This window comes from Podarcis gaigeae (assembly GCF_964106915.1).
Source record: "Podarcis gaigeae genome assembly, chromosome: 11".
NCBI lineage: Eukaryota > Metazoa > Chordata > Lepidosauria > Squamata > Lacertidae > Podarcis > Podarcis gaigeae.
In genome coordinates this window covers 39,201,113-39,228,496 of record NC_139687.1, presented here as the reverse complement: position 1 = coordinate 39,228,496, position 27,384 = coordinate 39,201,113, and the positions used below count along the sequence as shown (strand labels likewise).

Genomic DNA, 27,384 nt, shown 5'->3' with positions numbered 1-27,384 from the left:
GCCACAATAAGGTGTTCAAGTCTACATCAGAGGAGGATAGGTGCGCAAGAAGAAGTACCTCAACCCAAGGCTCATCCTTATAATACGTCATACCTGGGTTTTCAAACGACTTGGTTCTTGAACGTTTTGGCTCCTGAACCATGCAAACCCGGAAGTGAGTGTTCCGGTTTGCGAACTATTTTTGGAACCCAAACATTCAGCGGGGCTTCTGCAGCCAATCAGAAGCCGCACTTTGGTTTCTGAGCATTTTGGAAGTCAGACAGACTTCCGGAACGGATTCCATTCAACTTCCAAGGTATGACTGTACTATGCAACACATAAGCAAAAATTTAAGAAGAGTAAAATCAGTCTTCAAAATTATGATGGAATAAAAAGGATTTCAAAGCCCAACAGGAAGAAAGTGGTCTTGGCAGATTACCCAGCCACAGTCATGGTGCCGTGAGAGAGAAGGCCTCGTTTCTGGTACACAGCAAGATGGGCTAGAGAACAGGTTCTCCATCCTCAATCTTAGCGCTTGGATAGATTCCTATGGCTTCATTAACCTGGTCCTTGACTCCATCACTGTCCATGCAACAGGATAGTTTCATGACAAGTTTAGAAGAACAGTTATTCTTCTCCTCCATTTCTGAATGCGAATACTCTTTCTATTATTGCCCCTTTGCCATTTAATTCCCCAGGCTAGCTTTGCAGGGCAGATTTGTAGGCACTTGCTGTTTTTGATTTAGATGCCCTGGTACCAAATGAGTTAAATCACACTGTTTTGACAACTTTCCAAATTAAAGAATAGCAAAGCATTCCACAGTCACAGTTGGATAATTTTACAACAAAATCACTTTTTAATGAGAAGTATATCAGCAGTACAGAGCTTTTGAAGTTCTTCTTAGGATTGAACTGATAAGCAGCCATACTGAGCTCATGAATGGAAAAGCATCATTTTCCGAAGAAAACTCTTGTTAAAGACTGGAAGTCGCAGTTACGTCACTGCTTGGTTAATTGACTGCACCTGTCATTTGCTAACTGCAATAATCCAATAGTCTCTAAACCACTTGTTGAAAGGTCAGAAGGATCAGGAAAGAGCTCAGTTTACTGAGGGAAAATTATTAGATGTTCTAGCTTGGCTGCCCGTTGTGCTTGTTAGGTTCAAACTGTAATTCTTAAATCATAATGTCTGCTTCCCATACAAAGGCATTGCAAATAATAAAGGTTAAGTTAGTTAATATTGGTCCCCCCCCTCCCATTCATAGTTTATTTAGTACTCTTACACTTTACATTTTAAATGTTAATTTTTCTCTCTTTTTAAAATTTTGATTTGAATTATTTTGAAGGCAGGGAAACAGGGTTGGTCCTCAGCATAAAACCAGTGAATGACTATTCTTGTTGCTCTACTGGCTGAGTAGCTGATGCTACTGAGCACATTGAGTGTTACTAGCCATCAGAATATATATTTCTAGACTGGATGGACAAATAGTCCAGTCTAGTATATGGCAACTTCTTACTTTATCAGAAAAGAATTATTATAAATAATGTATGGCTTCTTTACTTCAGTCTATGAAGTTGATAGTATTCATGAAACAGGGGTAGGGAGCTGCTAGGTTCTCACAAGACCATTCTGTCATATATTACATTGAATGTGGATTTGGTAAAGCTCAAAGGCATGTTTGCAGGCACCACTGATCATTCCTACCTGCAAAGCCCCTGTCAAAGCACACGGCAAAGTAGGCAATCAGGTGATGGTCAGGTCTTCAGAATTCAAAGCACAGTGGAAAATAGTGGGCACCTAACATCCTTATATGGGACGCGGGTGGCGCTGTGGTCTAAACCACTGAGCCTAGGGCTTGCCAATCAGAAGGTTGGCGGTTCGAATACCTGCAACGGGGTGAGCTCCTACTGCTCGGTTCCAGCTCCTGCCAACCTAGCATTTCGAAAGCATACCAAAAGTGCAAGTAGATAAATAGGTACCGCTCCAGCAGGAAGATAAACGGCGTTTCCATGCACTGCTCTGGTTTCGCCAGAAGCGGCTTAGTCATGCTGGCCACATGACCCAGAAAAACTGTCTGCGGACAAACGTAGGCTCCCTTGGCTAGTAAAGCGAGATGAGCACTGCAACCCCAGAGTGGTTCATGACTGGACTTAACTGTCAGGGGTCTTTTACCTTTAACATCATTATGAGATTATGATATAAGGTCCTTTACTGTTTTAATGCCATCTATTTATTTTATATTTCTTTCTCTTTGCTACTGATTTGCTAATACTTAACAACTGGCATGCTTTCCCTTTCCTGCATGCCAAAGAATATTTACTAGCAGATGTTCTGCCATTTAAAGCTGGGGATGGTCTGGACCATGCATCCCCAAACTCGGCCCTCCAGCTGTTTTGGGACTACAATTCCCATCATCCCTGACCATTGGTCCTGTTTGCTAGGGATGATGGGAGTTGTCCCAAAACAGCTGGAGGGCTTTGGACACAGACAGGCTTATAGATTTCATCTTCTGCGTTTTCCTATCTCATGTGCTTGCTCTTTTATGAACCATGCCTGTTTTTAAAAATTTGTATGCCTTCACTGTCAGAGTGAGTATGATAGCAATCTAGGACAGGATCTTTTTAGTGGTGGCATCACCATTATTGAATTTTCTCCCTGTAGAGGTCCACTAGGATTGATAGATCTTTAGTTCAGGGAGGCAGCTGACACTTTTGCATCAAAATCAAAAGTCACATAGCAATTGGTTATGGTATAGTGCAAATTCTGATTTTTAAATGTGTTGCAAATCTTTTGGAAGCCTTTGAGTAACAAGCTACTAACAAGTCTAATAAATAATGAATCAAGCCACAAATCTTTAATCGGTTCAGTAATCAATTTAACATTGCAGCAAAGGCTCTAGGCCTGATTTGATTTTGTTTACATGATAAATTATTGTTTCTATTCTTGTGTGTGATAGCTTGATTTTATTTTTTGTGTTAATAATCCTGAACTGCTGAGAATCCTTTGGGAAAGCTTTACATGATAAATACAGGATTTATATAAATGCAGGATTACTATCATGCAGAAGGCTCTAATACTCAGACAATGAAAGATAGGATTGGCCTGAGGGAGCTTTTCAAGTTGCAACTACTGTTTTTCCCCCTGCAGAGTTCTGAAGGTTAAGTAGCTGATTTGATGTGACTGTAATTAATAAATGTATTGGCAAACATTTGTTTCTCTGTGTCACTGTGCTCATTCGGGGTATTTATTTACAGATTCACTGTTCCAATCCCTTTGGCTCACTGAATTGTTTTTTCTTTAACGATTGCTGAAATGATAGTTCCTGTCTGTTGGCAAAGAAGAACAATTTTGAATGGTGTCTATTGTTCTCTCAGTGCTGGACCCCTCTAGCTACAGAATCAGCAAGATTGCCTGCTAACACAAAGTGTCAATGTTGTCTCCTGATCATGGGAATAGCTTGCTGCTAAATTATAGTTATAAGAAAAGCCGGATGGGGGAACCTTGTTATGTTATCCTTTGTGAATTCCACATCTAAAAGCGTAAAGTGGCTTCATGCTTCCCTTAAAAACTTCTCACAAATGTCACTGATTCTAAATACTGTATGCATTATATTCTCATTGCCCTTTGTTAAACATGATGAGCAGCATGTATCACAAAAAAGGAAAGTCTTTGCATCCGTTTAACCTTGAGGCAGGAGATTTCTAGAATTTATTCTTCCAAACATTCTGCCACTAACTTGAAAGTCACCATTATTTAACAAAGGAGCTAAACTCTGTTTACATTTCTAGACAGCTTTCAAAGACATGACATAAAGGCAGCATGGGTAAAGATGGAACAGCTGAATGTCATGAAATGTGCCCTAATAAAAGTTCACACCTCTTGCTTAGGGCAGTGTTTCCCAACCTTGTGCCTCCAGATGTTTTTGGCCTACAACTCCCATCATCCCTGACCACTGGTCTTGCTAGCTAGGGATGATGGGAGTTGTAGGCCAAAAACATCTGGAGGCACAAGGTTGGGAAACACTGGCTTAGGGAACCATTTGGCATCTGGGGGGGGTGAGTCATTTATTTTTTTGGGGGGGTGTGAATCTACAGTGTAATAGTTGGACTGCAAATCTAGAATTGGGGAGACGTAGGTTTAAATCCATACTCAGCCATGAAATGCAGTGGGTGATCTTGGGCCAGTCACCATCTCAGCCTAGCCTATCTTATAGGTTTGTTGTGAAGATGAGTGGGATGAGTGGGAGAGCAATGTTATTCCTTAGAGGAAGTGTAGGATATAAATCTAATACAGTGGTACTTTGGGTTACATACGCTTCAGGTTACAGACTGCGCTAACCCAGAAATAGTACCTCGGGTTAAGAACTTCAGGATGAAAACAGAAATCGTGCACGTGCAGCAGCAGGAGGCCCCATTAGCTAAAGTGGTGCTTCAGGCTAAGAACAGTTTCAGGTTAAGAACGGACCTCTGGAATGAATTAAGTACTTAACCCAAGGTACCACTGTAATTAAAATGACTTCTTTGTGTTTAGTTTTGTGTTTAGTTTAGTATTACAGCCATACCTCAGAAGTTGAACAGAATCCGTTCCGGAAGTCCATTCGACTTCGAAAACATGACTTCCGATTGGCTGCTGGAAGCTCCTGCAGCCAATCGGAAGCTGCGGAAGCCCCGTCGGATGTTTGGCTTCCGAAAGGATGCCCGAAAACTAGAACACTCACTTCCGGTTTTCAATCGTTCGGGAGCTGAAATGTTCAACTCCCAAGAAATTCAGGAGCCAAAATACGACTGTACACGGGCTCACCTGGACACAGAAATAATGTATCTTTCCCATAAGTTGTTAAATGGCCCTTTGGTGTGCAAGAAATGTCTAAGAATTGGGGCAGGATAAGTCAGTAAAGAAATCCAATTTGTACTGAACCATGAGAATTCATCTGTGTGTCTCCTGGTCTGCCATCTAAGAAGAACTTTCTGTAAGGAACATGTGCAGTGTAGCTTTTGAAAACTCAGCAGCCTCTTAATGGATTTTCCTCTGAATGAAAATGACCCTGCTAGGGTGTCCTTAGTATGAAAATATTCTCGGAGAATGGTTAAGTGCCTTCTACTTTTTTCCTCACAGGAAATCGTGTTCTCTTTACCCTCAAGCCTAGCCAGGCTATTATGACACATGGTAGTTCCGCCCTCAACTATATCGTAATCCAGTGCTGCATTCGTTGTGTTGCTTGTTATTGTTGTCATGGTTAAAGTATGATTGTTGCCTAAAGAAAGAATCACTTAATTGTCTGTGTGGCCAAGAATCCTCATTTTCTGAGTTTAAATACTGTACAGCGTAGAGTTAATATGGGAAATAACATTTACAGTTACGTTGGTACATTAATATATGTTGTTTCAAAATCAGAAGTACATGTTTTTGCTTAAGGATTTATTCTTCTGAGTTCATATCATACCTTATGTTTGTTATCCGATAGGCATTTCCTAGATTGCCCTACAAAGTAAATTTACTCACTCTTGAGTTCTTGAAGACGTAAAATAAGCATATTTGTACCATACCTTTGTGGTCCTGTGGCTTAAAAAGAGCCTTACATATATGCTAATTGTTTCATCAACTAATACATAAATGCACACACCAGACTTTTGTCGTTCAGTAAAAATAGTTGACATATTTCCTGTAGACCTAGTTTTGACATACATATGAACCAACCGCTATGATGCTGAAAAGAGGGCAGAACAGAGTCCCTTTTCTCATTATTTTATTGTGCTAAGTCGTCAAATTGTCACAAAACAAACATTGTGGGTTTCCAGCCATACAAGCAAGACCAAGCATATCCTTTTGTCCTTAACCTTTGTCTTTAAAACTTCCTGCTGTGGCCATGAACACAGATCACAGGGGGCTAAAAATTGTATGTGGAGTGATGTGGAGAAAAAAGAATGAGAGAGGAAATATATCCTATGTCTGAGGGGGAAAATTACCATTCATATATTTTTAGTTACCGTAAATTTCGCTCCATAACACGCAGATTTTTCCTCCTAGAAAGTAAGGGGAAATGTCTGTGCGTGTTATGGAGCGAATGCCTACAGATGGCGGGGGAATCTGCTGCAGTTGTGAGCAGTCCGTGGCTTGCTTTGAAACAGCAAAGCAGGCGTAAGCGGCTCCTGTCAGCGAGCCGAGCTGGGGAGGAGGGAGAGAAGCAGAGCGGGCTTGGCTGCTTTAAAAAAACCCCGTCCTCTATGTTCCCCTCTCCTCCCCACTGATCTGCTAAGTAGCAGCGAAGCTTTTCAGCCAGCCTAGCCGGGAGGAGGGAGAGAAGCAGAGCGGGGTTGGCTGCTTTAAAACAACCCCGTACTCTCTGTCCCTGCCTGCAGTTTTTTGCTGTCCGATTTTGGATTAGCCACTGTAGGGGCTGTGTGTGTGTGTGCTTGAGCTATCGTTCTCCTCCTCCTGCTTCCCCTTCGCTCTCCCTGCGCCCCTGCGCTCTCCCTCCGACTTTAGAATTGACACTCTGTGTGTGTGTGTGTGTGTGAGAGAGAGAGAGAGAGAGAGAGAGAGAGAGAGAGAGAGGGCTCCTTCTCCTCCTGCTTCCCGTTCACTCTCCCTGCGCTGTCCCTCCGACTTTAGAATTGACACTCTGTGTGTCTCTCTGTGTGTGAGGGCTCCTTCTCCTTCTCTTGCTTCCCGTGTGTGTTTTGACCTCACTGCGCTTGTTGGGGGAGAGTGTTGGTCGCAATTTTTCTTTATTTGTCTCAGAGTGGTTACTATCATGGTTTCCTTGCCGGGTAGGAGGGAGAGACGCAGAGCCTGCTTGTTCTAAAGGAGCAAAGCCGGAGAGGAGCCTCTCCTGCATTATCAGCAGCATCCTTCTCCATACCCCCCACGCGTGCTCCTTGTCCCTTGAGTTCTTTTCCTTCCCTCCCCACTTAAAACGTGGTTACAAAGCACGGATCCACATGGATCCTCAGGATTTTTGCACTAGGTCACCCCAAATTCACCATCAGATCACATAGCATATCCATGGCTACAGCCTGCACCAAAAAACACATGCACCCACTGTTTCATGGGGCCGCAATGGTGCAAAAACGTGGTTACAAAGCATGGATCCACATGGATCCTCAGGATTTTTGCATTGGGCTACCCCAAACTCACCGTCAGATCACATGTCTGTGGCCACAGCATGAACCACAAAAATCATATATCCACTGTTTCGTTTAGAATATTTTTTTCTTGTTTTCCTCCTCTAAAAACTATGTGCGTGTTATGGTCAGGTGCGTGTTATAGAGCGAAAAATACGGTATTTAGTTAAAATTATTCTACTCAAGTTCTGACATCAACTATGTTTCTGAAACTTAATTCAACTAAGTTTGTAATTAGACCTCTAAATTGTCTATATGTTTGTTTTTAAAGAACATGGTGTATGTGATTGTTATCTTTAATCAGATAAAGATAAGGCATTTCACTCTAAACAGAAGGAACATAAACCACCCTTGGGATATTGATGTCATATTCAATAGCTGGAGAAAAGGTTTTCTAAAACTCTGTGTTGATACAGATTTACAGGTGCAAGGTCATTTGATTTTTCAACTTTGTTAAAAAAAAATATTTGTGAATCACAGATACACTTTCTTATTCACAACTGTTGTAAAATGTGAGGGCATTTTGGGTCATACTTCTCTCTTTTTTCAAACATTGGTGGTAAGATAAGCCACCATATTTGGCAGTGAATTCAGAAATAAATTTTATCTACCGTACCTGATTGATTGCCTTTGCCACTGAAAAAAATGCACTTTTCGTCTCATGCCTTCAGGCACAAAGTTAGAAATTCCCACTCCGAATCTTCTATGAGGAGTCCTGTCCTCACTACAGGCAGGGTTCTGTCTCCATAGGGTTATACAGTGGTACCTCAGGTTACATACGCTTCAGGTTACATACACTTCAGGTTACAGACTCTGTTAACCCAGAAATATTGCTTCAGGCTAAGAACTTTGCTTCAGGATGAGAACAGAAATCGTGCTCCGGCGGCGCAGCAGCAGGAGGAGGCCCCATTAGCTAAAGTGGTGCTTCAGGTTAAGAACAGTTTCAGGTTAAGTACGGACCTCCAGAACGAATTAAGTACTTAACCCGAGGTAGCACTGTATAGGCTATAGCAGAGCTTTCCAAACTGTGTGTTGCGACATGTTAGTGTGCCGGCTGCAGTGTGTCGGTGTGCCACACGAATGCTCTTAGCGCTGCTCCTGGAGCTAGAAATGGTTAGTTTAACCTCTGGTTTGCTAGTACAGTCGTTACTTGGAAGTCAAACAGAATCATCTGTGTGATCATCAAAGAATTTAGGTGTCTGTTAAAGGAATGGTAGATAGAATACCAAACGGTTCAAACAATTTTTTGAGAAATTTCTTAGTTGTCATGCCAGAGCTGCCTGGATTCAGTAAATGTACTTAATTGAAAATCAGGACCAGGTTTCCAAGTCTCAGTGGACCATTTTTTTTCATCAGGGAATAATTAATGTTTTCCCTTATTCTAAAGTTGTAAAATTTAAAAGATGGAGTGTGTAGTTCGTGAATATTTTCATGACAACTAATTCATTCTAATCAGTCTGTGATCAGCAAACTATATTCCCTTATTTTTCATGTTAAGTACATAAATAGATTTCTCGACATTCATAACTTGGTTGGTGGATTTGTACTTTTAAAGGCAGCCAGAATTTCTGACCTTTTTATGCAAACTTATGACTTTATATTTTTTTAAAAACACTCAAATTAAGTAAACTTCTAGTTTTAATTATAAGTATTCAAGTACTTCCAAGTATGTACTGTAAGTAATGGAAAGAAAGAGTCAAATGCTAGGTTTGGGATATTTCAAAGACGTTCAGCAGTACAAGACGTTTTCTTTTTTTTTACCACTTTTCATAAAAGATCTGTGCATGAATCAATATAAAATGAAGCAAAAACAATGGTACTTTTAACAGTATAAAATGAGATATGGCAGACAATTTTAAAAGCCTAAATCCAACTGTGAGTTTGCCTTTCCCTGCCAAACATCTAAACATCAATATAAATATTGCAGCAAGAGACAATGGAACAGCAATTATGCACTAAATACAAGAGACTTGGCAGAACATAAATGTTCTTAAACAGCTGCCTAAAGCTGTATAAGGAGCTTCAATTTATACCTGCGGAAGCTAATATGGAGGAGGGGGAAGAACCGGGGGGGGGGGGAAGAACCGGGGGGGGGGGAGGTTGCAGCATCTCTCCCACAATGCTATGGCCCCAACCCAAATCCCCTGCCACACACATATACAGCTGCATCTTATCAAAGAAAAATGTTGCAAGATCTATCCCACAACATGTCTTGTTTGGCCCCACTGTCTGGGAAACCTCACTATTTCCCTCTTTCTCTCCTTTTCTGCAAAAAGCAGCAGAGGTCTGCTAAGAAGAACCAAGCTAAGATCATGTCATTAGCCCATCTAGTCCAGCATCACGTTCTCACAGTGGCCAACCAGTTCTGCATGCCAGACTTGAGTTCAATAGCACTCTCCCCACTTGTGAATCCCAGCAACCGATAAACAGAGGCATTCTTCCTCCAACATCGGAGGTACAGCACAGCCTTTCATAGCCCTGCCTTCCGTGAATTTGTCCGATCCTTTTTTTAGAGCCAGGTTGGTGGCCATTACAGCATCTTGTGGGAATGAATTTTGCAGTTTAATTGTGCACTGTGGGGTTTGGGATATATATATATGTTCAATGGTCTTTCCTAAATCTTCCAACACTCATCTTCAGTGAATGGCCCCTGGTTCTGAACACGTCAGAAAAAAAATTACAGAGGTACCTTGGTTGTCGAATGTAATCCGTTCTGGAAGACCGTTCGAATTCCGAAAACATTCGACAACTGAAGCACAGTGGGCGGTTGGCAAATTCCATTGAGAAAATGGAGAAACGCGCCTTGGAAGCCATTTGACTTCCAAGGCGCGTTCAAAAACGGAAGCATTCACTGTGGGTTTTCGGCGTTTGGGTTCCAAATTGTTTGGCTTCCGAGACATTCGAAAACCAAGGTTCCACTGTATTTCTATCCACTTTCTCCCCACAATGCACAATGTTATGCACCTCTCTCATTACTCCCATTTCTCGCCTTTCGTCTAAACTAAAAAGATCCAAATGCTTTAACTATTCTTCATAGGGTAATTCCTCCAGCTCCTTGATTATTTTGATTGCTGTTTCCTGGACCTTTTCTAGCTCCACAATCCCCTTCTCGAGAGGAGCTTACCAGACTTGTGCACAGGTTTCCAAGTTCAGTCACACCACAGGTAAAGGTAAAGGGACCCCTGACCATTAGGTTCAGTCGTGACCAACTCTGGGGTTGTGGCGCTCATCTTGCTTTATTGGCCGAGGGAGCTGGTGTACAGCTTCTGGGTCATGTGGCCAGCATGACTAAGCTGCTTATTGCGAACCAGAGCAGCGCACGGAAACACTGTTTACCTTCCCGTCGGAGCGGTACCTATTTATCTACTTGCACTTTGATGTGCTTTCAAACTGCTAGGTTGGCAGGAGCTGGGCCCGAGAAACAGGAGCTCACCCCGTCGCGGGGATTCGAACCACCGACCTTCTGATCGTCAAGTCCTAGGTTCTGTGGTTTCACCCACAGCGCCACCCTTGGTGGTCAGTCACACCATAGATGTGTTCAGTAATACTGGCAGTTTTGTTTTCGGTCCTAGCGATCCCTAGCCTTGAAGGATATGTGGGTTTTCTTTCTTGTTTACATACCTCACCTTTAGAATCCTCTTTGCTTGAGACAGAGCCTTTGTGGCTCCCATTTTTCCATGCTGACTGGGCCTGATGGGATTTGGCTGCCAGGCTGGGGAAGTGCTGTATGGAACTCTTGACTCTCAAAAATGACTTTCTTGTAACATAATACATACTATAGAATGCGGTAATTAAAGTATATTCAGAAATAAGATCTGTCAGTCACTTAACCCTGGTGTTCCGGACAGACTGTGAACTCTACTTTCATATTTAAAATGTCTGGCTCTGATATTGTATAGCTTTTAAGAACAGTGCATACATTTGTCATTGTTGATATTAACTGTTTGTTCAGGGTGAGATACGGAAGTTTAAACTTAGTGCCCCATCTGTGACACTGGCTAAGTGCTGCTGTTATCTTCTAAGAGTTCTTAAAGGTCCTTTGGCCTCTTGGATGAATAAAGGACCAAAATACAAGTCAGACAGATAGCTAGTTGAGCTTTCGTCTGAATTTAGTTACACGCTTCCTAGGAACAGTTTATATATTTCCATGTGTGGCAAAATGCTACTTAGAACTGTTGAAAAAGCAGTTTTAAGTTGCTTTGGCATTAGGTTGTGTGGGTTATGTGGTAAATGAAACTACAATAAATAAAAATGTTATTTAAGATTTTATTTTTTAAAACACACACACATGTGTATATACACACAGAGAGAAAGTATTCTATTTTAGCTTTATTACACTTTAAGAGGATAGTAAATGATAAAGTTATTAAATATGGTATGCAAAAATAATCAGCATTTCATTATACACAGGGATTTTTTTCTGCTGGAACTCACCCGAACTCAGTTCCAGCATCTCTCAGGTGGGCACCATTGCTATTATAAGAGAACAAGAGAGGCGTTCATGGTGAGTTCCAGCACCTCTTTTTCTAAAAAAAAAAATAGCACTGATTATACAAATGGTATCACTCCTGCTATAAGAAAAAAACTGCTTCTTTTCCCTTATGGGGTACTCCCCTTTTGTAGGTTCTCTGTCGGTAGGAGAAAATAACAGAGGCCAGCCAGAGAATATTGAGAAGCAAAGCAGCTAGTAAGCCTGATCTTTATTAAACTGTTGCAACAGGGTCCTCACTCACCACATACCGAGGGAGGAGGAACCCAGAACAATGGTGTGCAAGCCCTTATATAGACTGTTGGAATTGCCTACCCTGGAGCCCAAGACCATCCCCCAATACATCATACATACATCACAGAAGGGGCGGCCTGCAGCAGAATCCTATCTGGCAGGAAACCTGTTGATGGGTTTACCTGGAGAGCCTAGCCATTCTTTTGTGATGGTAAATACAGTGGTACCTCAGGTTACATACGCTTCAGGTTACATACGCTTCAGGTTACAGACTCCGCTAACCCAGAAATAGTGTTTCAGGTTAAGAACTTTGCTTCAGGATGAGAACAGAAATTGTGCTCCGGCGGTGCAGCGGCAGCAGGAGGCCCCATTAGCTAAAGTGGTGCTTCAGGTTAAGTACAGTTTCAGGTTAAGTACAGACCTCCGGAACGAATTAAGTACTTAACCCGAGGTACCACTGTACTTAATTCCTGAGTCCAGGTCACATGCTTACCCTATTCATACACAGATACGTCCTTAAGACAGGATTTGTGAGCAAAGAGACATTGAGGGGGTTCCCATTTCCTTCCTCCTTGCAGAGAAATATTTGAGGTCACTGAAAGAGTCAAAATGGCTTTAGGACTGACTTCCTATACTGTTTCAGACATGTAGTTTATATATTTTTGTATGTGTTTGCTTGGTACATTTTTGAACATTTATTTTATATCTTAGACCTTAATAATTCTCATAACACTCCTGTTATGCTCCAAAGGCTTGCTGGAACGAGTAGGCTTTAAACTAGTTACGATCTGAATGAGCATAGCTGGAAGGCAATATGATCTCTTTCCTGGAAAAGGGTGATCAGGGCAGTTTCAATGCCGTATCTCGCCATGAAACCAGACTGAAAGCAGTCCATGTAATCTGTATCATCCAAGACCACTTGCAGTTGGTCTGACGCTACTCTCTCGATCACCTTGCCTAGGAAAACTGCTATGGTAGTTGCCTATAGAGCAGTATGGGCAATGTATGGCCCTCCAGATGTTGTTGGAGTATAACTACTATCATCACTGACCATTGGCCTTGAGTTGATGGAAGCTGGAGTCCAACAACATCTGTGCCCCTGCTACTGCCCCAGCTGCAAAGAATACATAAATTGCTCTATATGTCAGAGATGGGGAACCGGTGGCTTTCCCAATGTTGTTTGACTACAGCACCCATCAGTGCTATCCACTATTGGAAATGGCGAGAGATGGTCCAGCAATATCTGGAGTGCCACAAGTTCCCCATTTATGCCTCTCATTTGCTATGGAATTAGTTGCTACAGCAATCACCGGGGGAAGCTTTGATTATTGTATAATAGATTATTTATAGAAAAACCTCTTAAAATACTTTATTTTCTGATAAATTGTGCTGAGCTACAACTCTCAAGATTATTCTAGGTGAACGTACTGAAATAGGATGCAGTGGTTGGAAGCCAAGTGTTCCTCACCATTGAGTCCTGGCTTCTTTCACAGCTGTGCTATGTGCTGCATTTAGTTTAATACGTAATATTGGAACACTTTGTAATGGTACACACCCACACAAGCACATCCCTTGATTACTCAGTGGTTGATGACTTGCAGCTGAATGCATGAACTGGCTGGTATCAGAAGGATACAGTGACAGGTTATTGATTATATATTGAATATATGCCGGGTTTGATTAATGAGAAATTGTCATCCTAATTACTGTATTTTGAGGAAATTGCTTGTATTACCTGCCCTGGAGGCAGAATTTCTGTGTTTTTGTGAAAAGAATATAGTATGTTCCTCGAAAAGAAGTATTAATTTAAGCAATGATATCATGCTGTCAAAACACTATATCATGCAGTGGCATGTATAGGTACAGGTGTAGCTACTTATTTTTTAATGCATAGTTTGTTGGTGTTTTTTTTTAAAAGGCACACTGCAACAATACAAAGAATGTATGTGAACAATAATGGAAAAGCAAAACATAGCAGCAAAACATGTCGATTCAAAATACCAGTAGGAAAAGCAGACACATGTAATCAAAGCAAAGAAGAAAAGAAGAAATAAGACTGAATAAAAAACAAATGAAGAGAAACAGAGAGTTAGAAAGAGAGAGCCCACATGGCATACAACTTCCGCAGACAGCTCTAAGTAGGAGTTGCAGATGTCCCAGAATTTATTCTCTTTGCACCTGATAAAAAAGTAGCTCTTTAATATGCTGCAAGGAAGAAAGGTCCTCTAATCAATGAATGGCTGGGGGAGCCATTTGATCTAGTGTTGTAAGACCAGTCACTTGGCTACCAGTAAAGTGGGCAGTGTTCAACTATGGTGTCCCTCAAGATACCATGAACATCTGAAAATTTTTGAGATTTCCCTAGGGCCAAGTTAATATGAATAAGAACTTTTGCCTCAAGCAGGACCACTACAGGGCAAGACCAGATCATATGTTTCAGTGCTGCCCCTGCCTCACCACAACGCCAACACACATCAGTAGATATAACACCCATGGGGAGTCAGTGTGCCCTAAAACAAGCTTATGTTGGATAAGACTTAGCCTAAAATTCACGGAATGAAAGGACTGCCTTTTTAAAGTTCTCTGGTCTGTGTTAATTTGTAACCAAAGTTTATCGGATCACTGAAATCTTTAAAGATGGGTATGAAGCTCTATCGCCTTCATGGATCACTGCCTTGCCGTGGCGAAGGGTCTTGAATAACTCAGAGAAGCTATGAGCTATGCCGTGCAGGGCCACCCAAGATGGACAGGTCATAGTGGAGAGTTTTGACCAAACGTGATGCACCTGGAGCAGGAACCGGCAAGCCACTCCAGTATCCCTGCCAAGAAAACTCCATGGACAAAGGCAACAGGCATATAAAAGTTATGACGCTGGAAGATGAGCCCCTCAGGTCGGAAGGCGTCCAACATGCTACTGAGGAAGAGCGGAGGACAAGTACAAGTAGATCCAGAGCTGATGAAGCGGCTGGGCCAAAGCCGAAAGGACGCTCAGTTGCGGATATGCCTGGAAGCGAAAGGAAAGTCCAATGCTGTAAAGAAAAATATTGCATAGGAACCTGGAATGTAAGAACCATGAACCTGGGTAAGTTGGATGTGGTCAAAAATGAGATGGCAAGAATAAATATTGACATCCTGGGCATCAGTGAACTAAAATGGATGGGAATGGGTGAATTCAGTTCGGATGACCATCATATCTACTACTGTGGGCAAGAATCCCATAAAAGAAATGGAGTGGCCCTCATAGTCAACAAAAGAGTGGCGAAAGCTGTACTGGGATGCAATCTCAAAAATGATAGATTGATCTCAATACGAATCCAAGGCAGACCTTTTAACATCACAGTAATCCAAGTTTATGCACCAACCACTGGCACTGAAGAAACTGAAATTGACCAACACCTTATAGAAATGACACCAAAGAAGGATGTTCTTCTCATTATAGGGGATTGGAATGCTAAAGTAGGGAGATAAAAGGAACAACTGGCAAGTTTGGCCTTGGAATTCAAAACGAAGCAGGGCAAAGTCTAATAGAGTTCTGCCAAGAGAACAAACTGGTCATCACAAACACTCTTTTCCAGCAACACAAGAGACGACTGTACACATGGACACCACCAGATGGGCAGCATCGAAATCAGATTGATTATATTCTCTGCAGCCAAAGATGGAGAAGCTCTATACAGTCAGCAAAAACAAGACGTGGAGCTGACTGTGGCTCAGATCATCAGCTTCTATAGCAAAATTCAAGCTTAAACTGAAAAACCACTGGGCCAGTAAGATACAATCTAAGTCAAATCCCTTACGAATACACAGTGGAAGTGAGGAACAGGTTTAAGGATTTAGATTTGGTGGACAGAGTGCCTGAAGAACTATGGATGGAGGCTCGTAACATTATACAGGAGGTAGCAACTAAAACCATCCCAATGAAAAGGAAATGCAAGAAAGCAAAGTGGCTGTCCAACAAGGCCTTACAAATAGCGGGGGAGAGAAGGCAAGCAAAATGTGAGGGAAATAGTGAAAGATACAGGAAATTGAATGCAGAATTCCAAAAAATAGCAAGGAGAGACAAGAAGGCCTTCTTAAACGAGCAATGCAAAGAAATAGAGGAAAGCAATAGAATGGGGAAAACCAGAGATCTGTTCAAGAAAATTAGAGATATGAAAGGAACATTTCGTACAAAGATTACCATAATAAAAGACAAAAGTGGAAAGAACCTAACAGAAGCAGAAGACATCAAGAAGAGGTGGCAAGAATACAGAGAGGAGTTATACCAGACAGATTTTGATGTCTCGTATACCCCAGGTAATGTGGTTGCTGACCTTGAGCCAGACATCCTGGAGTGTGAAGTCAAATGGGCCTTAGAAACTGCTAATAACAAGGCCAGTGGAAGTGATGATATTCCAGCTGAACTATTTAAAATTTTAAACGATGATGCTGTCAAGGTGCTACACTCAATATGCCAGCGAATTTGGAAAACGCAGCAGTCGCCAGAGGATTGGAGAAGATCAGTCTACATCCCAATCCCTAAGAAGGGCAGTGCCAAAGAATGCTCCAACTACCGCACAATTGCACTCATTTCACATGCTAGCAAGGTTATGCTTAAAATTCTACAAGGCAGGCTTAAGCAGTATGTGGACCGAGAACTCCCAGAAGTGCAAGCTGGATTTCGAAGGGGCAGAGGAACCAGAGACCAAATTGCAAACATGTGCTGGATTATGGAGAAAGCTAGAGAGTTCCAGAAAGACATCTACTTCTGCTTCATTGACTATGCAAAAGCCTTTGACTGTGTCAACCACAGCAAACTATGGCAAGTTCTTAAAGAAATGGGAGTGCCAGATCACCTCATCTGTCTCCTGAGAAATCTCTATGTGGGACAAGAAGCTACAGTTAGAACTGGATATGGAACAACTGATTGGTTCAAAATTGGGAAAGGAGTACGGCAAGGCTGTATATTGTCTTCCTGGTTATTTAACTTATATGCAGAATTCATCATGCAAAAGGCTGGGCTGGATGAATCCCAAGCCGGAATTAAGATTACCGGAAGAAATATCAACAACCTCAGATATGCAGATGACACAACCTTGATCGCAGAAAGTGAGGAGGAATTAAAGAACCTTTTAATGAGGGTGAAAGAGGAGAGCGCAAAATATGGTCTGAAGCTCAACATCAAAAAAACGAAGATCATGGCCACTGGTCCCATCACCTCCTGGCAAATAGAAGGGGAAGAAATGGAGGCAGTGAGAGATTTTACTTTCTTGGGCTCCATGATCACTGCAGATGGAGACAGCAGTCACGAAATTAAAAGACGCCTGCTCCTTGGCAGAAAGGCGATGGCAAACCTAGACAGCATCTTAAAGAACAGAGACATCACCTTGCCAACAAAGGCCCATATAGTTAAAGCCATGGTTTTCCCAGTAGTGATGTATGGAAGTGAGAGCTGGACCATAAAGAAGGCTGATCGCCGAAGAATTGATGCTTTTGAATCATGGTGCTGGAGGAGACTCTTGAGAGTCCCATGGACTGCAAGAAGATCAAACCTATCCATTCTTAAGGAAATCAGCCCTGAGTGCTCACTGGAAGGACAGATCCTGAAGTTGAGGCTCCAATACTTTGGTCACCTCATGAGAAGAGAAGACTCCCTGGAAAAGACCCTGATGTTGGGAAAGATGGAGGGCACAAGGAGAAGGGGACGACAGAGGATGAGATGGTTGGACAGTGTTCTCGAAGCTACAAACATGAGTCTGACCAAACTGCGGGAGGCAGTAGAAGACAGGAGTGCCTGGCGTGCTCTGGTCCATGGGGTCACGAAGAGTCAGACACGACTAAACGACCAAACAACAACATGAAGCTCTATAGGCAGGAAAATAAACGAAGTCTCAGTTTTTCCGTTTGATAGGATGTCCATTATCCTGAATGATATCAGGAAATGTTTTAGTGAAAAATAGATGTGAGCTAATGTAATTAGTTCTACTGCACATGACAAAGCACTTCCATTTTTATTTTGTTTAAATATTTCTGCCAATTGAGGCAGCAGAAATATAAAACCAAATGTATCATTAGACATAAAGACAAATACCTCAGTCTTGATTAGACTTTTCCAAACATTGGTGTAAGATTCCCCTCCCCCCCTCCCCCGGGTTTTAAGGCAAGTCTGTTAATTTCTCTTTTTTGAATAGGCACTTAAGGTACTTTTAATTCTAAGGCGTTTCAGAGAGGTCATATTTTTCTTACTTAAGTAAATGTCTTTTCACCGTGCATCATTTTGTCAACAATCAGTCCCTCTTTTAGGGAAATTGGTGAGGGGAATAGGGGGTCTCCTAATGACTCTCAGCACAACAGTTCCCAGGATTCATTGCGGGAAGCCATGCCTATTTAAAGTGGCATGATATTGCTTTAAAAGTATAGGGAGGGTAAGACTTTACTCCCTTTGCCTTTCCCTCAATTGTCACCTAGTGGCAGCCATGACATCAGGCAACCCAAACTGTTTCCATCCCAGCTGGTCATTATAATGACCATAACTTCAATAATGGGTTCCTGTACTTGCTTTTTCCTTTCCTCTCTTTTTCCTAGTGTGTCATGCCTTGGTAAGCCCGAGGGCAGGGACTGTCTTCCTCTAACCTTGTAAACTGTTCTAGGAGCCTTTGGAGCTGAAGGGCAGGGTCAAAATGCGTAAGATAAATAATTGCGAACATTACAGAATTCCTTAAATTTTTCCATTGATCCTTTTGAAGGAAGCAAAACTTGGATAAGCTCTGTACCCCTTGAAATTCTCACCTTTTGGGAAAGTAGGTTGACTGTATTATTATAACTTTGTATATTTTGTGTCTGGGATCCATTCATATATGCCACAGCTGCTTGCCCAATCCCACTGAGAGGTTTGAACTATCCCCAAGGATTCTGGTCTTCCTGCAGTCTTGGGATTTATTCCCTTTTATTAGAGGTATTCAGGGACGTGGGTGGCGCTGTGGGTGAAACCACAGAGCCTAGGACTTGCTGATCAGAAGGTCGGCGGTTCGAATCCCCGCCACAGGGTGAGCTCCCATTGCTCGGTCCCTGTTCCTGCCAACCTAGCAGTTCGAAAGCACGTCAAAGTGCAAGTAGATAAATAGGTACTGCTCCGGCGGGAAGGTAAACGGCGTTTCCGTGCGCTGCTCTGGTTCACCAAAAGGAGCTTAGTCATGCTGGCCACATGACCCGGAAGCTGTATAAAGTGACCCTTGGCCAATAAAGTGAGATGAGCACCGCAACCCCAGAGTCGGTCACGACTGGACCTTTACCTTTATTATAGGTGTTCTAGGATCCTGGAACTAAGATGGTAGCAGCTGTTAAAGTTGGTTCTACAGTTCTGGGGGCCCTTGGAAACTCCCTATTGAATCTTTTACAATGGTGCCACATTCACTTATAAGCTGTCTGACATAAGCTGATAACAGCAAGGTTGTATACCTGCATCCTGAACCAATTATCTGATATGGGCATAAGGAAGTAGGTGCAGTCTTGGAGCTCCCCAGCCCAAATCAACTTTCAAAGGTGGTAACTGATCTGCACACTCTTATTTTGCATACATAGATTGGCTCCCTCCTTTGAAATGAATAGGACATTGCAACAGCTCTGTATGTGTGCAAAATGCACGTGGAACTTTGGATAGGGTGCTTTTTAAAAAAGTATGCCTCTGGGGAACAAAATACTATTATTTTGCTGTTGGTCTGGTAAATGCTTGTGCACATTTTGTTGGTGAAAACTCCTTCATTCCTTCACACACATCCCTCAGACGTTGAGATCTCTTACATAATTTGCAGTGTCCCATTGTAAAAGGTACATTTGCCATCTATACCAAAGTTACTACGGCTCTCCATCACCTCCCCCTCCCCAATTACAGAAATTCTTTTCTCTCACTAGAGACTTACGAAATGTCTGCTTAGTTTTCAAGAAAAGGAAGAAAGCGGCCTGGCAGAGAGATCAGTGGCTATATTTTAGTAGAGCTCTTGACTAATTCTGCTGTTTTATGTCCTGCTGCACACATTGAACTGCTCTTGGGCAGGGGGGGGGAGGAATCTGAAATACTACTTTTTTTTAAGTGCTAGTCATAACAGGACTTTCAGCTATGCCATTCCTCTAAAATACAGGGATAAGAGGTTTTCCTGTATTGCAGCCCACAGACTTCTATTTCAGACTCCCTGGAAGTGGCTGCTCAAACCATTTGCCCAACAGGCTCACTACCCACTGGGTGTGTGTGTGTGTGTGTGTGTGTGTGTGTGTGTGTATCTATATATAAATAAACTAAATTGTGTTTGTGCTCCAGAAAGCATTCCATATTAACATCTATGACATTAGACAACATTTTGTCCAAAGTAGACATAGCCATGTTTATTGTGGGTCTGGTGCAATCAGAAGACAGGTTTTACAGCAAATATCCATTAAAACAAAGGTCTAGTATTCACACAAGGAGATGAGGTGATAAACCTATGTCTGGACTGCACCACTTCAGACAGCGGGTGTCTCCCTGATGTGGTTGCTTTAACATAGTGTAGCAAAAAGCTAGTACAAAAAGGGAGACGGCTGTCCTGCGGGATGCCACCTTTTCCACTGTGCATGAAAATCGTGCTCAAGGTTAAGGCCACATCCTCACTATACAGCTAAAGCAATATAATACCACTTTAAACAGTCATGATTTCCGCCAAAAGAGTCCTGGGAGCTGTAATTTGTTAAGACTGCCGAGAGTTGTTAGGAGAGAACAGGGAGAAATGTAAAGTATTGCACTTGGGCAAAAAAAATGAGAGGCACAAATACAAGATGGGTGACACCTGGCTTGAGAGCAGTACATGTGAAAAGGATCTAGGAGTCTTGGTTGACCACAAACTTGACATGAGCCAACAGTGTGACGTGGCAGCTAAAAAAGCCAATGCAATTCTGGGCTGCATCAATAGGAGTATAGCATCTAGATCAAGGGAAGTAATAGTGCCACTGTATTCTGCTCTGGTCAGACCTCACCTGGAGTACTGTGTCCAGTTCTGGGCACCACAGTTCAAGAAGGACACTGACAAACTGGAACGTGTCCAGAGGAGGGCAACCAAAATGGTCAAAGGCCTGGAAACGATGCCTTATGAGGAACGGCTAAGGGAGCTGGGCATGTTTAGCCTGGAGAAGAGGAGGTTAAGGGGTGATATGATAGCCATGTTCAAATATATAAAAGGATGTCACATAGAGGAGGGAGAAAGGTTGTTTTCTGCTGCTCCAGAGAAGCGGACACGGAGCAATGGATCCAAACTACAAGAAAGAAGATTCCACCTAAACATTAGGAAGAACTTCCTGACAGTAAGAGCTGTTCGACAGTGGAATTTGCTGCCAAGGAGTGTGGTGGAGTCTCCTTCTTTGGAGGTCTTTAAGCAGAGGCTTGACAACCATATGTCAAGAGTGCTCTGATGGTGTTTCCTGCTTGGCAGGGGGTTCGACTCGATGGCCCTTGTGGTCTCTTCCAACTCTATGATTCTATGACTCCTGATTGCAGAGCTTCAGTTCCCAGAGTGGATTAACAATCAGTCCCTCTTCTCAGGAAACTCAGGGCAATGCAGTTCTGGGAGGATAATAGGAGTCTCCTAACAACTCTTGAGGGACGCGGGTGGCACTCTGGGTTAAACCACAGAGCCTAGGACTTGCCAATCAGAAGGTCGGCGGTTCGAATCCCTACGACAGGGTGAGCTCCCGTTGCTCGGTCCCTGCTCCCTTCAACCTAGCAGTTCGAAAGCACGTCAAAGTGCAAGTAGATAAATAGGTACCACTCCGGCGGGAAGGTAAACAGTGTTTCAATGCGCTGCTCTGGTTCGCCACATGACCTGGAAGCTGTACGCCAGCTCCCTCAGCCAATAAAGCAAGATGAGTGCCGCAACCCCAGAGTCGGTCACGACTGGACCTGATGGTCAGGGGTCCCTTTACCTTTACCTTTAACAACTCTTGGCACCTTTAACAAACTACAGTCCATAGCAGGGGTCAACAAACTTACTGTGCCTCGGGCCGGTGTGTCAAGTGCCGATCACATGGAGGGCGGGGAAGCGTGTGCCCATACGCATGCACAGACACTATTTCCGGAGCACTTCTGGGTTGGACGAAATAGCTTCTGTGCATCTGGCCTCCTCCGACCTGGATGTGCACCGGAAATAATGCTTGTGCATGCGCAAATAACGCTTGCACATGTGCACAAGGTATTTCCTGTGCTCCTCCGACCTGGAAGTGGGCAGCCACACAGCGCAGCACCGGTAAGAGCAGGCGGCGGTGGAGTCGCGTGGGCCAGATAAACGAGTCCCTCAGGCCTTATCCAGCCCACGAGCCTTAGTTTGGGGACCCCTGGTCCATAGGATTCTTTGAGGGAAGCCATGAGTATTAAAGTGTTATCATAGTGCTCTAAATGTGTAGTACTGATGTGACCTAACATAAGAAAAGTCCTGTTGGATCAGGCCAGTAGCCTATCTAGTCCAGCATCCTATTCTGACAAGAACCAGTCGGATGCCCCTAGGAAACTCACACGCTGAGCGCAGCAGCTCTCTTCCCAGTTGTGAATCCCAGTTGCTGATACACAGAAGCAAATGCTGGTAAGGAAACTGAATGATCAGTCTAGGACAGGGGTCAGCAACCTTTTTCAGCCATGGGCTGGTCCACTGTCCCTCAGACCATGTGGTGGGCTGGACTATATGGGGGGGGGGGAATCAACGAATTTCTAGGCCCCACAAATAACCCAGAGATACATTTTAAATAAAAGGACACATTCTACTCAGGTAAAAACACGGACTGTCCCGGACTGTCCATAGGCTGGATTGAGAAGACAATTGAGCCAGATCCAGCCCCCGGGCCTTAGGTTGCCCAGCCCTGCTCTAGGAAGTCGGAAGGCCTATGTGGAAGCAAGCTGACTCAAAGAAATGGGCTGGATTGAGATTTGCTCAGAACAATAATTATTTCTCCATATGAGCAAAATGGCATTTCATGATCTCTAAGGTACATGCAGAAGAGCAGATCCACGATGGCCCACAGTGAAGGATTCGGGCAGGGAGTGTGTGTGGAATTTGGAAGCTAAAAATTACTTCAAGAGAAACAAATGATATGTGGAGACAGTCCAGGCATGGAAGGAGGTTGATATATTGGCCCCCTCGGGAGATCAATATTCTGGTGTGGGACATAAACATTTTAGGACACTAGTTCCTTCACCAAACTCAGTTTTTGTTGGCTTTTGTTGCTGCTGTTATTCTAGTTAACATGCTTACAAATGGTCAGATCTGAAGCTGATGTTTCTGTAATAATCAATAATATCCTATTTTGTGGGGGGGTGGGGTGGGGGCTGATTATTGCTTTTGCAAATCCTTGTACCTATACTTTTGCGGTTTATACCGCCTGGCTTTGTGTGTGTGTTTTAATTTTAGTATAAGAACTCTACCAGACCTACTGTGAGTACTCTCAAGTGTTTTATTAAATTGCAAGGGTGTAGCCTTTGGCAGGACTTAATATTTGCAGTGGTCACTCATTACCTATACTGAAATATTTGTAACAGTGAATTAAAATAGAATTTCTTCAGGTAATATTTATCCTGCACCAGGATTTTCCCTCCAGATTAAATGCCAACAATAATAACTCCCTTTCTTCTGTGTTTTATTCCAGATGTATTTATTTTAAACCAAATTCTATTATGGCTCTGGACTGTTGATGAATTCTGAAATTACATACGCATAGCTTAAAGACGTGACTTGATGCCAAAACCTTTTCTCTAGAGGGCAGTTCACTCTCATGGTCCTGGCCCCCTGGGACGAGAATACTACAGACCTTTTAGAGTTTGTGTGGTTTTGATCCAATTTGCATGTCTGAAACATTCTTGGTCTATTTCCTAGTTCAGGGTCTGTAGTCCTTACCAGTTTGATCCTGGATTTTATTAGTCACAAGCTGTCAATAGGATGGTCTCTGGAACCTTCTAGTAGGTAAATAATTTTGCTGTACTTCTCCAACCTGGTGCCCTCCAGATGTTTGGGGCTATATATGCTAGGATCCCTAGCCATTGGCTATGCTGGATAAGGCTAATGACAGTTGTAGTCCAAAACATCTGGAAAGCACCATGTTGGGGGAGGCTGCTCTTGCACTGTTTTTGAGATCCAATTGCCTTTGCATTCAGCTCTAAAATAGAGTTGCAGAAATTCCCCTGAGGAAAATCTGCTTCTTGCCTCACTTCTGGGGAACCCAGTGTTTGTTTTCTCACATACATTCTAAGCTGAAATTTATTAGGAACTAGCTTAGACATCTAGGGTGGCAATTGCAGGGAGCACATTTGCCTCCCTCCACCCCAATACAGTTTCTGTGGTCTCCTATTTGTATATTCAAGTCCCCATTGCCTTCTGTGGAGAAGGGAAGGCTCTGTAATCTGGAACACCCCCGAGGCAAGGGAACATACTTGCTTATTGCTGGCCTATCGTCCTCAAAGGCTATAGAGGTGGGAAGGCCATGTGAGCCCCACTTCCACATAAGTGAACAGACTAGTCCCTTTTCTCATACATGTCAACATACTCTACTTACATGTATGGGCAGATTTGATTAAAGCCTAACCTGAATTGCAGGGTTCAGGCCAGGCAAAGTGTTGTTTGCTGGGTCAGGCTATTATAGTCTCATACAGAAGGATTTTAGCCAGCAGCCCTACGTTTTGTAAATTTGAGATGCATACATAGAATCATGGAACTTGAGAATTGGAAAGGATCCCAAAGGTCACCTAGTCCAATCTCCTTGAATGCAGGAACCTCAACGAAAGCATCCATGACAGGTGGCCACCAAACCTCTGCTTAAAAACCTCCAATGAAGGAGAGTCTACCACCTCCTGAGGAAATTCATTCCACTGTTGAATAGCTCTCACTGTCAGAAAGCTCCTCCTAATGTTTAGTCAGAATCTCCTTTGTTGTAACTTGAATCCATCTTCCATGTGAAAGCCCTTAAGATATTTGAATATGGCTATCACATCTCCTCAGTATCCTCTTTACTAGGCAAAACATACCCAGTTCCCTCAACTGTTCCTCATAAGACTTGATTTCCAGACGCTTTATCATATTGGTCTCCCTCTGCAAACATCCCAACTTATCACTATCCTTCTTGAGCTATGGTGCCCAGAAGTGGACACAATACTCCAGGTTGGGGTCACAGGGTTGCTGTGAGGATAAACGAGAAGTAGAACAATGAACAGTAAACCCTCATTTTACGTGTTGGTTCAGTTCCAGGGGCTACATGTATACATGAAAATCAAATATAAGCAAACATCTGGAGCTGCCCCAAGGCTAGCGGATGGGGGGGGGAGAGAGCATTCCCAGTCCTCCCACAGCTGGTTCATTGATTGGGTTTGTCTGAGAGATTAAAAGCTCTTTTCACACTGGGTCTGCTTTGGTTACTTGCTGGGCAAAGTCCATTTGCTACACTGGCTCTAGCAGATTAGGGACACATGCAGGATCTCATGGGAACTCTGATTTCCATGGCAAGCAACTCTCCACCTTGCTTGTGACTTGACTTGCACAGTTTAAACTAGCTCACCTTTAACTTCCTATGGCTGAAACTACGCAAGTCAAATGCACTTAAGAAAAGAGATTACAGTGGTACCTCGGGTTAAGCACTTAATTCGTTCTGGAGGTCTGTTCTTAACCTGAAACTGTTCTTAACCTGAAGCACCACTTTAGCTAATGGGGCCTCCCACTGCTGCCGCGGCACCGCCACATGATTTCTGTTCTTCTCCTGAAGCAAAGTTCTTAACCCGAGGTACTATTTCTGGGTTAGCGGAGTCTGTAACCTGAAGTGTCTGTAACCCGAGGTACCACTGTACTGTAGGCTGCTTTGAGCTCCTTAGAGAAAAGGCAGAATAAAAATGCATTAAGTAATATTGCTAGTTGTTGTTGTTGTTACTAATTGAATTCAATGAGACTTCAAAATAGCGTTAGATTCATTTTGCTTACCTGATCCGTCTGAACTCAGTTCTGTGCGTGCATACTTGGAAGTAAGTCATGTATGTACAATGGGGCTTACTTCCAGGGGAGTGTGCACTGGATTGGTTGTCTGTTGGTTAAATCTGAATTTAAGTGGAGTTCCTAGTTTCCAAATGCCTGATGGCTGGGCTGCTAATTTTTGGAATTGTTAAATATATGTCCTTGAGGCATTTGCTGCAGTTTCATTCAAGTGGCTTTATGAACTTATCCTGCTTTATTTATTTATTATAAAGATGGCAGTAATTTTATCCTGCCACAGATGAACAACTTGCGTACAAAAACTTCCAGTAACAAAATACAGTGTAAGGTTCTGACTGCTCTATATTCTTAAAACCTCACGGCAATTTCTCTTGCATGAACTTCAGAAGTCCCATGCTTAATTTTGAATGAATGTTCAAAATCTAGCCAAAACATTTAGGTTGAGAAATTGGGCTGAAATATTTCCCATGTGATTTGCAATACTTCCTAGCAATGGTTCAGTTCCAGAATATAAAGGATTGGCACACACACTTTTCCCTGCCGCCACCTTTTTTTTGCAAATGTCTTTTTTTTTTTCAAGAGAGGAAGAAGAACTGTGCACCTGTGAATTATCTTTATTTTTTCTGTAGACCCCAGTAGGTGTGATGGGCATAATCGTGTCCATGCCTAGGATTTGTTTTTTGTAGGATTTTAACGTGCTGAACTGTGCTGGATTGCATTTCGTGGGCATAGCCAAGAGAAAATTAGGTATGTATAAGTCCCACTGAAGGGGGGGGGGGAAGAATTTTGATTTTTGCACAGTGTATCCAGGGCTCTGCTTATACTGTTCATCAGTTGTATGCTCAGTGTACTTTACTTTGAGCCAAAAGTTAGATACAGCCAAATGTTGTGTCTCATGCAGCATCTTGATGCTTCAAGGTTGGGGGGCAGGGAGCAGTTACACCTCTGTTGCTCGTGCCTCAGCAAAGTCTGAAGGTCTTGAGAGAATTCCCCAGAGTTTTTACTGTTAAAAACCTTTACAGGGAACATGTTTATTATGGTACTTAACATATTAAATATCATATAAGAGATCAAAATTAAGAAAGCAGGAAACCGAAGCTGGATACCATAATCTTCTTAATTATAATTACATTCATATGTTACAAAACATCTGGAAGAGAATGCTGGAATTTCTGTTTGGTACATTCGGAACCCCTTGGACTAAATTCTCAAAATTGAGTGGAAACAAAAGGAGCCATTAGAAATGCATCCTATGTCATTAGAAATACATTTAGTAAGAAGAGTACAGTATTCTGTTAATCTGCTCAATTTGTTTCCTGCATCCAAAGCTTAGAAATGAATTTGAAAGAATTTTTTGAGGAAGCGTGAAACATCATTGTACATTCTTGTCATCAGCTAATATCTCAATGCACAAAAAGCTTTTTTTTTAAAAAAAAAAATCAGTTTGGGTTGGGGAAATGATATCACAAAAAGATATCCTTCTGCTGCAGCCGATGGGACATGAAGCCATTAAATCAGGGGTCAGCAAACTTTTTCAGCAGGGGGCCGGTCCACTGTCCCTCAGACCTTGTGGGGGGCCAGACTATATTGGGGGGGATG

The 27,384-nt window shown here is 42.7% G+C and overlaps 1 protein-coding gene across 3 annotated transcripts in view; it reads left to right on the top strand.

The window, feature by feature from the left end:
* CWC27 (CWC27 spliceosome associated cyclophilin) overlaps nt 1–27,384 on the top strand; it is a 120,421-nt gene that overhangs the window by 35,532 nt on the left and 57,505 nt on the right. For 2 of the 3 annotated variants that reach the window (XM_083703603.1, XM_083703604.1), the window contains exon 11: nt 11,528–11,608. The exons of the other annotated variant lie outside the window; for it this stretch is intronic. In XM_083703603.1, coding sequence (XP_083559729.1) covers nt 11,528–11,608 — 81 coding nt within the window. The remainder of the gene's footprint in view (nt 1–11,527; nt 11,609–27,384) is intronic. 3 annotated transcript variants of the gene reach the window in all.